Source organism: Paramormyrops kingsleyae, chromosome 2, assembly GCF_048594095.1.
Source record: "Paramormyrops kingsleyae isolate MSU_618 chromosome 2, PKINGS_0.4, whole genome shotgun sequence".
NCBI classification, from domain to species: Eukaryota; Metazoa; Chordata; class Actinopteri; order Osteoglossiformes; family Mormyridae; genus Paramormyrops; species Paramormyrops kingsleyae.
The window spans coordinates 17,683,214-17,700,567 of NC_132798.1; the positions used below are offsets into that span (position 1 = coordinate 17,683,214).

The 17,354-nt window shown below is 49.3% G+C and overlaps 1 protein-coding gene across 2 annotated transcripts in view; it reads right to left on the reverse strand.

The window, feature by feature from the left end:
* The window catches only part of LOC111858727 (ral guanine nucleotide dissociation stimulator-like), a 36,096-nt gene that overhangs the window by 7,081 nt on the left and 11,661 nt on the right, over positions 1–17,354 (reverse strand). The window contains exons 1-9 of one of the 2 annotated variants that reach the window (XM_023840737.2): positions 14,115–14,479; positions 3,032–3,336; positions 2,753–2,824; positions 2,441–2,634; positions 2,221–2,342; positions 1,691–1,906; positions 1,508–1,611; positions 1,300–1,384; positions 55–132 (exon numbers count right to left, since the gene is read on the reverse strand). In XM_023840737.2, the coding sequence (XP_023696505.2) occupies positions 55–132; positions 1,300–1,384; positions 1,508–1,611; positions 1,691–1,906; positions 2,221–2,342; positions 2,441–2,634; positions 2,753–2,824; positions 3,032–3,336; positions 14,115–14,306 (1,368 nt within the window). In that variant the 5' untranslated portion in view covers positions 14,307–14,479. Of the gene's footprint in view, positions 1–54; positions 133–1,299; positions 1,385–1,507; positions 1,612–1,690; positions 1,907–2,220; positions 2,343–2,440; positions 2,635–2,752; positions 2,825–3,031; positions 3,337–14,114; positions 14,480–17,354 lie in introns of those variants that run through there. The other variant, XM_023840738.2, reaches the window with a different exon arrangement.

The following is a 17,354-nucleotide window of genomic DNA, read 5'->3' on the forward strand; positions in this document are numbered from 1 at the left end:
GACCAAGTTCACCACAGCTATTATCTCCCCCCCCCAGCGCCCCAGGTGACTCACCAGCTCCCTCTGCTGCTGATGCCTCTTCTGTGCTCGCTTGGGATTCACCTCCAGGGTGGCAAACTTCGAGGTTCCCTCCTGCAGGGACCAAAGACACCGGGGGTGAGGTCATTTCCGCATCGTGCTTCAGACAATTGGCTGGCACTTTGCCCTAAAGCCCTTATGTAGTTCAGCTGGGCTTTTTAAGTGGAGCAGAACCTCCTGAGGGCAAAGCACCGCAGCGACACCCCTGTGGGGATCCCAGCCAGAGATAAATGCAGTCCCCTTCCCAGTAGGTCATGAATGTCACACACAAAGATGAGCAGAGAATATTCTTCCTGCCTCTGTGAGGTGCCGGCCAGTACGGGGAAGCATTTCGCTTCACACTCAGCCTGTACATGATGAAGCCCAATTAAGCTGGAACAGGCAGGTCAGGAACCCGGATGATTTAATATAGCTGTGCATGTGGTGCAGCAAGATGTCGGCCATGTCCTGGGGAGATAATGTACTGGGGGTGGGGGGTGTTGGTGGGTGCTGTCCCGGGGTATCCCTCACAGGCACGTTCTTGCGTGTCATCAGGGTGTGGCCCTTATCAATCCCAGCCAAGCCGCCTGCGACGTCATCAGGGATTCCCTTCACCCCTCCCTCTCCCTTTCACACACATTCTAGAAGCACTCAGCATGGAGACACGCCCTGAGCACTGGATGGAATCCAGAGAATGCAGAGCTGGGGCCCCTGTCTGGGCACGTAGGGCGCTGCGTCACTCGCACCACGCGCTAATGGCCCAGCAGCTCTACCCAGAATCATCACAGTACCCATAATCCCACCGCAAGCAGCATGACATCATTGCCCATGTAAGGATTCATTAAGGATTGAAGTGGCTGTACTAAGTCTGCCTGCACTACTAGGAGAATGCGGAAGGGTTTTCTGTTTATTCTTGTTTACTGGGAGAACTGGGATGGTCTCTGGGCTAATGAAGATTTGGGTGAGCATGCAGGCCATTAACGGGAAATCACTCCTAGCCTTTATGACTAAGCAGTTTGAATAAGCGGGTAAGCAGGTGAGTCAGTGTTTTGGGGAATGAAATCGATGATTATGTAGAGATGGAAAATATGTTTGCATTTATTTATTTATCCAGCAGACGGTTCACTTACAAGTCAATATACACAAATGGATTAAACAACAGAGCCTCATGCACACGATCTGTAAGGGTGCAGGGCGCAGGGTGGGCGTCAGAGTGCGGGGCACAGAGGGGGTCACACTCACCTTGATCAGCAGCTCCCGGCTGAGCGAGTGGTTGTTCTCATCAGAGAAAATCTCTGAGAGCTCACTGAAGATGCGAATGCTCTCCCTGTACGGGGGAATCAACCAGGGAGAGAACAAGTTAGCAAAGAAAACGGTGTGGCACTGAGCTCCAAAGCCCCCTATCACACATGAAGACATGCACAGTCACATGCAACCCTCCCCCCCTCACCTGGACACCTCGTCCCAGGTACGTTTCAGCCGGTGAATGGAGTTGCACTGCAGGGCGGAGAGGATGGCTCGCAGGGAGGAGAAATTCTTCAGTATGCGACACTCCTATGAACACCAAGGTGGGGGGGTCAATAATCCAGATACACCTCAAGCACCCCCCTTGCACCCCGAAATGGCACCTTACCCTGGCCACCTCGATCCAGCGCTCCACCAGCCTGGCGCGCTGTGCTGGCTTCAGCGAGCGACACCCCAGGCACGAGGCGATGACGCAGTTGGTGACACAGTTGAACTGTGACACGGTGGCCCGGACACTGGGGGCCACATGCTCCTTGCCCTTCTTGTCCCGTTGGGACCAGATGCTCCCCAGACAGTGGTAGGGGACCACCTTCTTAAAGAGCTCCTGGGGTGGGGGATCAGGTAGGGGTAGGAGGGGCAGAAAGGAAGGAATTCAGAGTAAGTTAGAGGTGATGGAGCTCAATGAAAAGGATGGGGGTGTAGGGGCCATGGTCATTCACCGAGAACATAAAGAGGGAAGCACTTGGAATGTTCTAGAACAGTGTTTCCCAATCCGGTCCTTGCGGATCCACAGACAGTCCGTGTTTTTGCTCCTTCTCAGCTTCCGGGGGAATGGGTTGAGAAACACTGCTGTAGAAGATGAAGGACTGGGTGATGGTGTAGGGTTGTGTTAATTCTGTTGACGCCTGCATCCCTCACCGCGTCCATGAGTGTAAACTGCTCCGCCACCAGCACAGGGTCAAAGGTCAGGAAGTCGGGCCGCTCGTCCTCGAAACCGCTCTCCTCCAGCATGGCAAAGGGGCAGCTGACATGCTCGGGCCCTGAGGGGGATGGGTATGGCGTCAACATGGTGCATTATGGGATACCCGCTCTCCCATCTGCGCCACGCCCCGGCCGCCCCGTGCTGGTCTTTGCTTACCCTCCAGGCGGGGCTCCAGGTGCTGGCTCCGGCGGTACTGGGCCAGCAGGCCACATGCCCTGCGCTCCAGGTCCGAACCAGGGAAGTGCAGCTTCACGAAGGGGACCAGGCGCTGCAGGCAGCCGTGCTCCGGAGGATTCCAGAAGTCTTCAGAATACTGATCCAGCCAGGCACCCAGGATGGACGAGATGGCACTGCAAGGGGGGTGGGGGGGGACATGACACAATGTTAAGCGTGGAGGACGGGTGGAGACCCTGTGCTGACAGGGGATGCCCACAGCCCAGTGCCCTCTTTTCCTCCCAAAAAACTCACTTCTTCCTCTCAGTTCGGTCGTCCTGTGCCAACCGTGGCCCTTCTGCCCCAGTCAGCTGCAGCTTGGCGTGTCTGCAAGACAGAAAAGCAGAACGGTCAAGAGGAAGGTATTTTAATGAGCAGCCCTATCCCAGAATGCTTTGCTTGAGATACAGCAACAGCCTTACAGACTAGAGGCAAATGTTTTAAAGGGAAGCCCACAAGAAAATCAAGTTTTGGCTTTAAAGGGGACAGATGGGGGCCTTCTAAGGAGACCACGGATCCACGATCGCTCCGTACCTGTCCAGCAGCAGGTCCAGCACCTGCTTGGTGGAAGCGAAGGAGCGATAGGTGCAGAGGAAGATGGTGACATAGGTGGAGTCGTTCCCTCGGAAGGCGGACACCATGTACTCCACCAGCTTGTCCAGCGTGCCCGCCTTAATCGTGCGCACCTTGCACGTCTCGTACAGGCTGAGCGCCGCGTCCGTCTCCACGCCCAGCCAGCGCTGCCCCTTGCTGGCTGTCTGGTGCAGCTGCACCTTCCGCAGGGTGATGGTGTAGATGGCCCCAACCTCTGCCTCCTCCCCGATCTCCTGGGTGGAGTTCTGCCACAGAGAGATGGGCGGTGAGCGACGTGGACTTCGGACCTTAAAGACTGCCGGCTCGCGTGCGGGACTGGGCCCCGCTGTTGGACCGTTGAGTGAGGCACATTATCCATCATGGGTAATGGCACAAGCTGCTTTGGATAAACGCTAGGAAGCGGAATATTGGAATTAGGCAGCAGGAGAATGCTGAGAATTCGCCCCCCCCCCCCCAAATCACAGACACCCTCCTGATTTTGTTGTCCGGAACAAACCCAAAAAAAGCCAGGGGAGTGAAAAAAAAAACAAAAAAAACACAAGGCCACTGCAGCACAAAGCAGGACCCTGTGCAGGCGGAATCCGACTCCTGTCTATTTTGGCCTCAGTTCCAAAGCCAGATAAACGGGCAGCTGGAACTAAGGGGGTCACAGCAAAAGCACACAGATCACCTTCTCCCCCCGTCCCTGATGCCCCTGAGTGGTGAATCTAAAATCTCTCTTCCTTTGTTTTGAATAATGTGCTGTGTTGTGGTAAAAAGAAGATTCAGTGACAAAGTGGAGGGTTTTGACTGGCTAAGGGGGGGGGGGGGGGAGGTGAAAAATAAGTCATGCTGACAGGAGACACATGCTGCATTGTTCCCCCAAGTGCCACCCCCACCTCATCGGCCTTGTCTGGAGGCACTCACGGCCAAGCTTTGCGTGACTCGGCCCCTGGCTGTCAGCCAATCAGGAGATGCTGCCTGCCCTGTATGCACTCTGATAGGTCACGCTGAAATAGGGGGGCGGTTCTTGTTGTGCGATGGACTGCCGCAGTGTCACATTGACCCTGGGAGTGCGTGTGCTAGTAAGGGAAGGGGGGGGGGGGGTAATACTGTAGGAGTATCAGCAGAGGTGTTCCAGCAAGGACGGATTTCCTGCACTTTGCAATCCCCCACCGTTTCCCAAGGCTGGATCAAATGCTAGACAAAAGATTTATTTAAAATTAAGTGCACCCTCTAGAAAGAATCTGACTGGCCCTTAGGGAGACGCAAGTCCCTTACAGGGGACACAGAAAGCAGTCCGAGCATCCACGTGATGGACCAATCAGAGTCCACACTGAATTGACAGACATCTATAGCTGCACCAATGGATGAAATGTTTATCTCCACGGTGACCAGGATCAGTTACTTTCTGTAAGCAATAAAGTAAACAAATCAAGGAGAACTGACCTCTCTGTGTTTTACTCGTTTCACACTGAATGCAGTGCTGACAGGAATGATGCATCGATACTTTGAGTAAAACCACAGGCAGGAAGGAAGAGAGACTTTTCCATTTCAGCTCAAAATAACAGCATTTCAGCAGCTGCTGAATTACGCCACGTCGGACTCGCCGTGGTGAAATACGATCCGATCTCTTATGACATGGCACTTACTCATGTTAATCATTGCTATGGCGACAAGGGGAGCTCTTTGTTTCGGGGGGGTTATGGTCGGGTGGTGACAGGCGGATGCCCAATTTGCCTGCGGAACGGTCACTTAAAAAAAATGTCATCTGAGGCGTTTTAGAATAGACTGGCTTTCAGCTTGCTTGTTGTTACTAAGAGGCACTCAGACACACACACACACACACATTTATGTAGCAACTAGTGTTATTATAGTTGAGTTTTTATTTAGTTTTTGTTTTTGTATGTGTTCAATTTTCATCTGAAATTCAATTTAATTTTAGTCCATTTTCACTGTGCTTTTATTAGCTCATATTTTGCAGCTACATTTCCATTGTTTTTACGTTTTAGTTTCAGTTTTAGTCATTTGATTTCTAGCGACAGACTGTAAGTTGTAGGGCCATTTTCTGTGTCTGACCTTCAGAGAATGCTACATGAATAAACAGTGCACATTATTAATGGCCATTAAAGACAAATAACAGAAATGGCAACGCAAAGTTTGACGCATATTTTGTATGTGGTTTCATAAGGAAATAAAACCTACAGTGTAGTTTTCAAAAGCAATTTCTATATTTTTTTATTTAGTTGTAGTTTTCTAGTTCTAGTTCTTAATTTTGTTTACAAAAATGTTTTGTTATAGTCTTCGTTTTTCATTAATGGTGATAATGCTGGTAGAAACACGCGTGTAGCAAACAAAAGGAAACAGACTAGCATAAAACTGCAAAAATCTGCTTCTCAAGCTACATTATCACCCCCAGCAGCCCGAGCTGGGACAGGCTGAGGCATCACCATGGTAACAAGGCCCAAAGCAAAAAGGACCCTGAGTAAACCAGCCGCCGGACCTGGAGACGGCTTACCCTGGGTTTCCATAGAGACAGGGGAAATACCGCAAATACACCGCAGCAAGGACCAGCAGCAAACAAGACTGATCCCTAACTGTATGTCATATCTCTGAGGCACAAATGGGTGTAACGTCAACCACGTTCACGCAAGATTTGAAGCGGTTCAGAAAACACGTCTGTCCCATCAGTGCTCCCGAGTCACGTCAGGCGAAGACCGCGGAATACGAAGCTGAGTGAGCCCCACGAGAGCAGCAGCCCCACGACAGCAGCAGGAAGAGCCCCCAGGACCCTGACGTCTGCTAAACCTCCAGCAAAGTGTCTATTTGAACCGCCCAGCGGACTGGGACTAGCATAACCCGTTCGGGAAGACAGGATCTGTTTGCTTTACTTCCATTAGCCGCCGGGTTTTCCCCGTGTAATTTGCTGAGTCAGAATGCAGTAACCGTCTTGGGGTGTAAACTGCCCGCCATACACACCTTAAACTACAGATGGCAGGAAAGAATTACTCACTTTCCATTTAAGTGGCACAGAAACCGACGCCTGGAATTGAAGGTGAAAACCCCATTTCTCTGAGGGGCAGCTCTGCACAGGGAGCTTAGCATCACTGCTGAGCCGTAACGGCTGATGTTTATGTGGCTGTACCCGGGAGTCGAGGGCATGTGCAGGGATGTAGTTGTGGGTGCAGTGCCCGGAATGCAGCACTTTAATTGTTAGCTGGAGAAGCAAGATATGAAGTATCTCACTCTCACACGGACGCTCCTCCAGGCTTGTAACATTACATGGAGCCTGGATTTTCGTCACTCTAATTAAACCCTACAAACAGCTCCTGCAAAAGGCTTAAAGGAACATGCCCCCCCCCCCCCCCCCGACCCGACCCCACCCCCCTTGCATCTCTCCCTGAATGGCCCTGCAAGTGTTTCTGAAGCCGTGAAGTTCAGCATCCTCCCGGCCCTCAGGGATAAAGTGTCCCCAGCCCTCTGGTCCCCCCCCCCCACCTCAGGACATCTGCAGCGGAAAAGATCGGAGTGCAGTGGGGGGGGGGGGGAACAAGACCTCAGAGAGGCTTAGCTCATGCTTCATTGTCGCTGTCAGGCATCAGCAGACCTGTCCAGTCCCAGGAGGGGGTTGGGGGTTGTTCCCCCTTATCATGCCAGCACATGGTGGAAGGGGGGGTCTGATTGTGCACTTCATTTGCTTTTGTTTTTCTTTGCTGAGACAATGGATCACTGGTGGGAGTCCCCGGCGGATTCCCGCAGGCGTGATGCGGATCAGGAGACATGGGGGTGGGAGATCATGACCAGTGTGGATTTAAGGGGGGGGGGCGTCTTAAAGAAAGACGTCATACCGTTTACCGCACTGCAGTCTGTGAACAACAGCCGACACAGAATGGGGTTAGCGGCGTGGAACTGGGGGGAGGGGGGTGGTGCTGATCATGGGGGGGGGGGGGGGTGGTGCACAGATGGAGCTGGCATACTTGTGCAGACCCCACTATCTGTCACTGCAGCTTCATTAATTAAGTTTCTGAGGAGGAGCTCTGGTCTGCAGTGACCCCAGAGTGTTTCCCACCACACATTCCCCGCAGACTGGGAGGTCGGCAGCCCAAACAATTCAGCCCGGGAACTTTCCGGAGAGTACAACAGCAAGATCCGCAGCTGGGAGGCCAAGAACAGAAAAAAAAAGAGATCCTCTCTCTCTCTCTCTCTGGTCTGAGTCCGGTGTGTATGTGTGCGAGTATGTGTGTGTGTTGGTAATTATTACATTGTGGGGACCACATTTCCCTATAATATGATAAAAACCTGTAAATTTTTGAAATATTTTTTCGGCACCCACAGGGATAACCTCAATTTCATAAAAATTTGTGACTGTATTTTTGTTTTATTTTTAATATAAAAATATTTTGCCTGTATTTCCAAAGAAATGAATACAAGCATATGTCTGTGTGTGTCTGTGTGTTTATGCTGTTCTCGCATCCAATCCCCTCGGATTAAGTGAGGCAATCTGTAGTTATGTGCTATTTGTGCAAATTTCTTTCTTCAGTGAAGGAAAACATGAAAATGGGCCAGGCCATTCTCAGATTTCTGGATATCCTTCTTTTGTAAATTAGAGTGCATTTATGACAGGAATTTAGCAACCGGGAAATACAAGAGGAGAGGTGAGCAGGAATGGAGGGGAGAGTGCGGAGCCCGGAAAGCAGAACAGCACACTGTACAAAAAAAACCCAGATAAAATGGAAAGCGAGCCGCGTGAGCAAAAGGGGAAGCGTGCAGCTGAATCAGACGTGGCCCCATAAGCGGTGGCCATCGGAAATCCTCCAGCAGAAAGGGGACCCGAAAGCAGCAGAGCCTACTGCGATCATCGGAAAGACAGGGACGGCAATCCCTCTGACGCTAAAGGTGTACCCCCCACAGGTCTACCCAGAGTGCCAATCACTGACGCTTTATTGCGTCATAGTCCCCCCCCGAGCCACCCCGCCCTCAATGGCTGTCAAGGGAAGAGGTTTGCAGAGAGGCACCAATGGTGAGTAACATGACCCATTTTCAGCTGCAAACTTAGTGCTCCATCCTGCCTCAACCCTATCTCCACCTGGCCTCCATCCTGCCTCCACCCCACATCCATCCTGCCTCAATCCCGCTTCCATCCTGCCTCCACCCTATCTCCACCTGGCCTCCATCCTGCCTCCACCCCACATCCATCCTGCCTCAATCCCGCTTCCATCCTGCCTCAACCCTATCTCCACCTGGCCTCCATCCTGCCTCCACCCCACATCCATCCTGCCTCAATCCCGCTTCCATCCTGCCTCCACCCTATCTCCACCTGGCCTCCATCCTGCCTCCACCCCACATCCATCCTGCCTCAATCCCGCTTCCATCCTGCCTCAACCCTATCTCCACCTGGCCTCCATCCTGCCTCCACCCCACATCCATCCTGCCTCAATCCCGCTTCCATCCTGCCTCCACCCCACATCCATCCTGCCTCCACCCCACATCCATCCTCCATCCTGCTTCCATCCTGCCTCCACCCCACATCCATCCTGCCTCCATCCTGCCCTCCACCTCTCCACGTTTCTGACTTCAGTATTATCTCTCCCATAATTTCTTTAAGTGAACATGCCCACCATTCATGCTCTTGGTGTCTGCTGTCAGAGAAGCCTGGTGCAATTGACCTCCCAAACATTTCCAGGACATGATGTTCTTGGTGGGGCTGGGCTGACACGCATCACTCAAGATTCTACCAGGTCTGATCCATTGCAGTAATTAACACCACGCCCCCCCCAAGCACACACACCTTTCACTTTCCTTGTTTCCACAGCGACCCTCTTCTTATGAATGGACTTCCAGCAGCAGCGCTGACCACATTGTGAGCTCTGCTAGTTTCCCTTTAATCAAATAGTGTTCACAACACAAAGTTTTTTGTTTTTTTTTGCATAGACAAATGAATCAAAGGTAGAATCCCTCTACAGTACTCTATACAATACACTGACATTATAAACACAACACTGTGCCCAGGGGATTCATTTATCCCTCACAACAAACCAAACATCTGGAACCGTTTATTTACTGTAAGCAAAATAAAATATGGCACTGGATTTCATACAAATGCCTTCTTGTCATTTTCAAACAAAGTTTCATACTTTCTCACTCGCTTGTTTGTAAGCGGAGTGAGTAGCTGTTATTTCAGGACAGAAAACATCTTGACGACAGTTTTTTACAAGCATAACCAGAGCGGGCACGCTAACAGACAGCCTCGCTGAACGAAAAACTAACAAACTTCTCGAGGCGTTCCCTAGCAACGACAGCGACCACGTTCAGTCACGAGACGACAGACTCAGCACAGCACAGCTGCCAGAAGCTTGACTGACAGAAAAATTAACCCCTATAAATAAGACATTTCCGCAAAGCTGGGAGTAACGTGACCCCTGAAACCTGAGAGGGAGGGGCTCCAATATGGCTGCACACGGTAACATGAGGTTTCCCCCCTCATCCGGCTCAGTTCCTCATCAGTTGCTTAGAGGAAGTTACAGGTGCGGGTGGTTCGGGAGTGGGTGGGGGGTGTTTACGGCGCTCCTCTCTCTCGTACCCACGCATTCCTCTTTGATGTACGGAAGCCACAGAGCAGCCCAAAACACCGGTGCTTTTCAAGGTAGGAAGCCCTATGCTGGGCTTCATGAAGTGAAAAACACCTGAGGCACCAGTTTTCTGCAGTGCACCTGTCTGGGCTGAGGGGGGCGCCATATGGGTAACAGATTCAATATTTAAGAGTCATATGCACAGTAAATAGTCAGTTATACTATACAACAAAAATCGCTCCCCGTGTGTCCTTCTGACCACCGGTAAACTCAAATTAAATGCAAAACAAAAACTGAGTACTAATACTACTACAAATATAAATACTAATATTGCTGTCATGCCCTCACAGCTCTATTCAACAGCGCCACCCAGGACTCTAGTGAACATGTGTTTTAATCTCGCTGTCTGTCACTGGCAGGTCTGGGTGTTGCATGTCGATTCCTTGAGTGGCTGAGGGGCCCCGCCCAGCCATACGCTGCTATCTGCCCCCCCCCAGGGGCTTAGGGGATGGGTGGCAACCCAGTGATCTCAAAGGCTCTTACAAGCAAAAATGCTCGCACTCAGGATACGCCCTAACTGTAACCCCACCCTAACTGTAACCCCACCCTAACCGTAACTCCGCCTCCACCCTAACTCCGCCTCCACCCTCAGACCCTTCATCTCCTTGGATGATCCCAACGCACTTCCTGGGGGTCTGAAACCAACACACCTTCCAGTCAGGCATCACCAAAAACGGGATTTGGAGCATCGCATCTCTGCCAAGAGTCACCCCAGCCGCCGACACGTACTCTGCACGGAGAAGCCACTCCTGGTGCGAATGCCCTGGTATTTGTTTCACGGGCAGGGAAACGACCTCCAACCACAGAGAGGCACTTAAATCAGCTGCAGAGCTGAGTCGGCATTGTCATTACTCAGCTGTTTTATGGGAAGCTAGGTGGCGCCGATGGCCACTCGTCCTCCAAACCAGGTTTGAACCAGTGTGGCCTTTCCAGACGTTCCTACAAAACATGGCCGGACTCACCCACCAGAACCAGATCCGTGTGCGTATATAACTAAAGCAGACACTCCTGTGGCAAAATAAGACAAATGGCGTTGCGGGGGGGGGGGGGGTTTCTGGCTTTTCTGCCCTTACGCAGCAACTCATTTTCTGGGGAAGTGGTTCAGCTGTCGTATCATATTTTCAGAGATGTGGTTGTTTTGTTCGGAGGGCAGATTACAGCTCAGATGGAGAGTTTCTCTGCAAAAAGCTGAAGTGGATTTGGAACAAAATCGACAAAATCGGGGGAAAAAAAACAGACACGCACTTTCCTCACTCCATTTGGAGCCCCTCCCCCGCCAAACTAATCTGTTTCTCTCATTTTGGCCCCCTTGTCCATCCCCCTCCCCCACGCTGTAGCTGTGAGAGAGACCACAGGAGGGCCCTCCAACGTTTTTTCCTTTGCTGCCTTCATCCATTCCTGATCATCGAAAATGACATAAGCAGGTTTTCCAGGAGATAAAATCACACAGCACGACCAAATCAGTCAGAGCAATTAAACCTAATGCTTCTATAAATAAAAGAACACTCCGTAACTGCATCAGAAACACCATCACTAGCATGACTCACCCCCCCCCCCCCCCAAAGTGATGGCCCTTAACCCATATCAGACCTCCTGTAGATCAGATCCTTAGTTCAATGGGGGGAGGACAAAACAATAAAGTTCAAGGAGGGCTTGGAATTCCCTGAACAGCCAATTCAAGGAGAAAACAAGCTGGCCGGTGCTGGACCTTCCTGCATAAAAACACACATGGAAGAGCTTTCAATTGGCTGGGGTTTTAATGACCAAGCCCTCTGACCCGAATAGGCTTTCACAGGCCAAGCAAACAAAGCACCCATTGAGAAGATGCCGGCCTGCCTTTGACTTGTGGGCTGCCTTCAGCTTTTCATGCCCGCGGGCTACGCAGTGGCACCAGCAGGGCGGTGCTATAATATCCCACACTGCCCCCATTGGGATTTAAAGGCACCCATGTTGGCCTCCCGAATGGCCCCCTAGATCACCGTGACAGCCTCGTATCATCAACATTGCACCCCGATACATGACCATCCATAGATAATGCACCAGTGGATTCAAGAGGTTCTCTTCACGTTATGACATCATCAACAGCACAGAAATTATCGAACAGATTCCAAAAACACCCAGAAATATCTATCCCAGAGACAGGACAGAGATCCGCGGTGCCATGTCAGCACCACACCAGAGCCATTACTACTCAATATGGAGTCACTGGTTTACCCTCCCCCAGGTATGGATCACCGGACTGAGCTGCTGGATTGACCCCCCACTGAGAACTGAACCGCTATCACATACTCCATGTCTAGTCGATGAACCTCCGAGCCCTTCAATTGGGGCGACCACGGGTGGTTTGACCGGAAAAGCAGAACAAAAACAGCACAACATGCAATCCAGATATGGATGCGCTCCCCTTAACTTCCTCTTGCCAAACAGGCATCTATATTCTGCTGTGTTTGTAAGTCCTGGGGCAAACATATAAAAACAAATAACTTCACGTCATTGTTTGTACAGCATCAGTTCTGTTTGGAACTTTATACCTCTCTAGCAAGCAACAGGATATGGTCAGTGGTTGGTCCACCTGCTTACCAGAATCAGTTCCACAGAAAACCCACGGCCTGAATCTGGGATTCCCCTACCCTACACACATACACTCAAAAACACTGGAAATAATGATGAGCTGGGATCTGGAGCTCAAGCCTGGAGGCTCAAAGAGAGAATGCAGATTAGCCTCAATTAGCTAATTGGGTTCTGGAGGGAAGGATTAGATTCCGTCTTGAGACACTCTGAAGAAAGGCGTTGTCTATCATTAACGAGTCTCATTGCTCACCTTCATCAACACCAGAAACAGCCCACAAATGCCAACTCGTCTTTCCGAGCCTAAATATAGTATCTTTCGTAGTAGGAGGTATAACTTCAGAGGGCCAGTTCACTGCCGGTGCTTTTCCAAAGCTGACGCCCATTATGCATTTGTGGCACAAGAGAGACTATTACACAATCACAGCAGATTATTGAATTGTTGACCTAAAAGGCAAACAACAGGAGATGCAAGGAGCAGTGGCGAAACAGTGATCCTCCGATGAAGTGGACGAATGGAAATGAACATGGACACCTGAATATAAAACCCTTATTAGATAAGCTGACAAAATAAACCTTTAGCTAAGCATTATGGGATACTGCAAAAAAAAGATGCAAAACAGCTGCATATTAATACCACCCTAAGGACATTACAGCAAACACACAGATTTTATTACATCATCTGCAGATCTGTCTCTCAATTCCCAAAACATTAGATTGATCTATAAATCACACGTGAGTATGACAGATAGAGTAGAAAAGCCACTCTTACAACATTCAGTTACTTTTGTGTATTTGGGTTTCAACTCCCAGCGAAGATGTAAAACTGAGGAGTTCCTATTGTCTTTTTAATATAAACACTTGTGTGTGTTCTGTATGTCAGACTGGCCAAAATTCTTCTTTGTAGAAGTTTCTTTCAAGAAGGAAAAGCCACCCAAAGAACAAACTTGTCAGCATATGATTTGGAGTGCACTCCAAACACAACAACACAAGTTCATGTCCCGAGATCATATATGGGTCATATTCTACGGTATAAACATCGGCGGCCTCTGTCTAAACAGGCATGTTGGTGTGATGTACCAGAAACTCCAGTGAGCAGAAATCAGCAGCTCACAGGGTCAAATACAATTAGCAGCTATATCTTGTAGTGATGTCACCTATTATGACCCCAGTCTTGATAAGCTGGACCTCTCTCGGTTAACATGCCTTTCAGTCACACGGGTGTTACTTGAGGGTATTGTACAGATTCTCTTCGAGAAACGATATAAATAGGAATGAATAGTAGCGCAGAGCTGGGCTGCCAGGAGGCCGATACGGACAGACGGCTTAGACAGGCTAAAAAACCCAAGCGGCACTGAACGCTACTGGATCGGCGAGGAGAAAATGCAGAAGAGATGAGAGAAATAATCCCAGTCGTTAACCGGGGTGTTTGCATGTGTCCAGTGGGCGAGCGAGCATCCTTGCATGAGCCAAGAGATGATAACACAGACAAATGACTAAAACAGCTGCAATTAACCTAGTAAACACATGCAAGACAATCAGATTGCCAAAACAAGGTACTGTGTTCACTTCGGCTAGACGTATGTGCAACGTATACGTATTGATAATCACTTACATCGGTACACCACTCTCAGATAGTACAATTATAGTGTATTAAAAGTATATGTATAAAACTAACCTGCCGTGAAGGGAAGTACCATAGTGTGTTATTATTATTTAAAGAAGGATATACGTTTTAGCAGATTAATTTCGGCGGGCGAAATAATTACACGGCAGAATAAATCGCTTATAAATGAACAAGGTTATAAACGATAAAGCTAAAGACAGCCGGTGGCCGTGGCGCTCACCTCCAGCAGCGGCAGGTCGGGGTCCAGCTGCGTGAAGCTGTGCAGCACCACCGGCCCGGCATCTCCGGCCAGCTCCAGCCTCACCGCGTCCCAGATACTACGGATCCTCCAGACGCTCGCATCGAACATTACATCCAGGCAGCCGGTGCGGGCGCTCTGCGGATCGGACTGCATGCCGGGCTGGTAAACCATGGGTGCGGGAGGGGCGTCCGTCTTACAGCCGCATCATAGAAGAAATCCACGGTGACATTCTCCCAAATAACACTAACTAACGCCACTTCTACGGTACGAACGGGTGCAGTGAACCCGCTCGCCGCCAATGGGCTCTGCCACGGAAAACCCCCGGCTCTAGTCTTCCCCTCCCTCCAGCCGCCCAGCCGCTTAAACCCCGCCCCGCTGCTGGAACCATTATGTCACTTTCGGTCCCGGACGCGCTAATAAAGCTGCTGACTGTGCCGTTTGGAAACGACCGGACCGCACCGGACCAGCACTTTACAGAAGGGACCAAAACACATATGCATGTGTCACACATGTATCTTTATATGTAAAACAGCCGGGGAGTTTTAAACATTGTGCAAAAACGGTTATTGATGGTAGAATACCTTGTCACTGTGAATGAACGTGTGCTTCTCCACCAATGCTACATATTATACAAATAAAAAAAACAAACACATAATAACAATAATAATAATAATAATAATAAAATTAAGTACAATATTGACATCCAGAGCACGTATAATATTGCATTGATCTAAAATGATACCCCTTTAATAAATTACCGAAGTATTACGATTTACAATGATCAAACCATTTACTTATTTTTTAGGTTTAATAGTTGTGGCATTTTCGTTTAAAATGTACCTAAATGCTGTGTTTTTCCCACTGGCTTCCCACTAACGGGCCAGCAGGCGCCGCCAGCCCCTCCCGGGATGCGATCCGCGGTGTTTTTCTGCTCCGCTTTGCACACATGGTTTGCGTTAGTGGGGGGGGGGGGGGGACGCCTCCGCTCGTTGCCGGGAAGGCAGAGGAATGCGGTCCGGAGGCTCCCAATAAGGCGGGGGAGGGCTGCATGCGGGGGGTCGCGGAGACGCTCGGGTTTTACGGCGGAAGCAGTAAACTCAACCGCACATATGATATCGCTGTGATACGGTCGCTATTTACAAAGCGTGACTAATGACCCTACGCCCTCGGTAATCTCTACGATTTCTACAGTACTTCACATAGCTGACACATCTTGATCGCTTTTACTTTGCTTCCAATTTTACGCATTGCGGACTTTGATGATGCAAAATATGTTATAGGCAAAAGCATGTGTCACCGTTGCCCTAATGTCCTACTTAGTACATAACGCCGGGTAGTGCGGATCGTGGCTAGTATTGAGTTTTTCCTCAATACAATATCCCCATCTGACAAGGGCAGGTTAAACTGCTGCAGGTTGGACTGCGAGTGACCCAAAAACAAACAGCAGCGGTCTGACTATCTGCACTCCTTATCCATGTGAAACAATCTGGGTAATCTGCCGTCAGCTGCCTATCAAAGCCTTAACAAGGATGCTTCCCACAGCCGCGGTGTCAAGGGCAAGTCCTCGATTGGATAACGGATGTGCGACTTGTCTGATTGGAAGACCAAGACTGTATTTATGGAAAACCCTGAACTTGTACAGTATCTATCCATCCATCCATCCATCCATCCATCCAACTTCTTATCTTGGTCAGGGTGAACATTATTATTATAAATAATAATAATAATAATAATAATAATAATTTGGCATTGTAAAAAGTCCTTTGTGTAACTATGTAATCCATCTTGAATAAAGCAATAGACTGAAGAATAAATCTAAAATATCTTTCAGCTTAAGGGAATTACTGTAACAAAGGATTTCTGCTTTCAAAAAACCAAATACCCCTCGTAACTCCATATCTGGCCACATTCAATCATCCATCATTTATCGATGAAATGACAGGAGTAATCCTGCCAACCTTCTAAATCTACCTAAAAAAATTAAGAAGAAAACAACCCCTTGTGACCCTGGGGTGGGGGAGGGTACAACGGAGTGGATAAAATAAAAAACAGACCTTTCATTAACAAGCAAGCACAACCAGAGTGTTTCCAGAGGGAGGGTAACAGCTGTGTGAACGGTTTGCACTGCAGTGTGTCTTGGGCTAGTAGGTTCTGGGAAGCCCTATTAAGGGGATGGTAAATGAAGCCTCTTCCTCAGAGAGCACCCTCCTTGCATAACTGTGAGGAATGTGTTAGTGACTCACAATAGGAAAACGCACAGAGGTATCCACCCATTTTGGGGGAGACAGAATTATTGGGGGGTTGTACGGCTGGTTTTGATTATTTGGGGGGGGGGGGCATCCGGGATAGGCTCCCGCCCCCAAACCCAGACCAGGATGCCTGACTGGAGGGTGCATGGGTAGGTGACCCTTACTTAATAAATGCAGCCATTTTACTGGCATGTCACAGCCATAATAATAATGAAGCCCATGGTGCTGGGAGTTAAGCGCCTTGCTCAGCAGCCCACATACATGTAATTATTCTTTTGAGGCTGGGACTTGAACCAGCAACCTTCTGATCACAGGCTTAGACCACTGAGCTACATGCTGCCCCAACTTTGTTTTTTTTTTGAAAGAATCTTTACTTGACCAATATTCAGACTCTAAACTCCAAGTGATTACCTATTTACTGCTTGTGATGAATAGTGGGGAAAATGTATGTGTGTGTCAACTGAATTTTGTTACATACACTGGGTGTTTGTGCAGGATGAATCACGTGACCATAAGTTTGCCCTGATGCCCACATTAACAATCTAAAAGGAAAAAATTTAGCTGACACTTCCAAGATTAGTGAAACAAACATAAACAAAAATGCAATGAAAACGTAGTGTTTCATAAAGATTGTAAAGTACTTTATCGTTTATAGCAAAACTGTCTAAATACCGCCCTCTATTGGTCAACATGTATACCTAAACTGAAAATGAAGGAGAAACACCAGCTGAATTTTATTTGTGCCTGTTTCCTCAGTGACGCGCACCTGATATACATCCCAATCATGTTCCCCACCTAAGAGTCAGGCCTGGGCTGGAGACCTCAACAATCCTCAGCAACAAATTTTTATAGCTCAAAAAAAAAGTAAGGTTTGTCGTGTGAGTCAGAATCAGGCGCTCCTGTTCTGCCGTGTGCCTGCCTTGGCACGTCTGCATGTATGTACTTCACGTGTCTGTAAACAGGTGCTCTC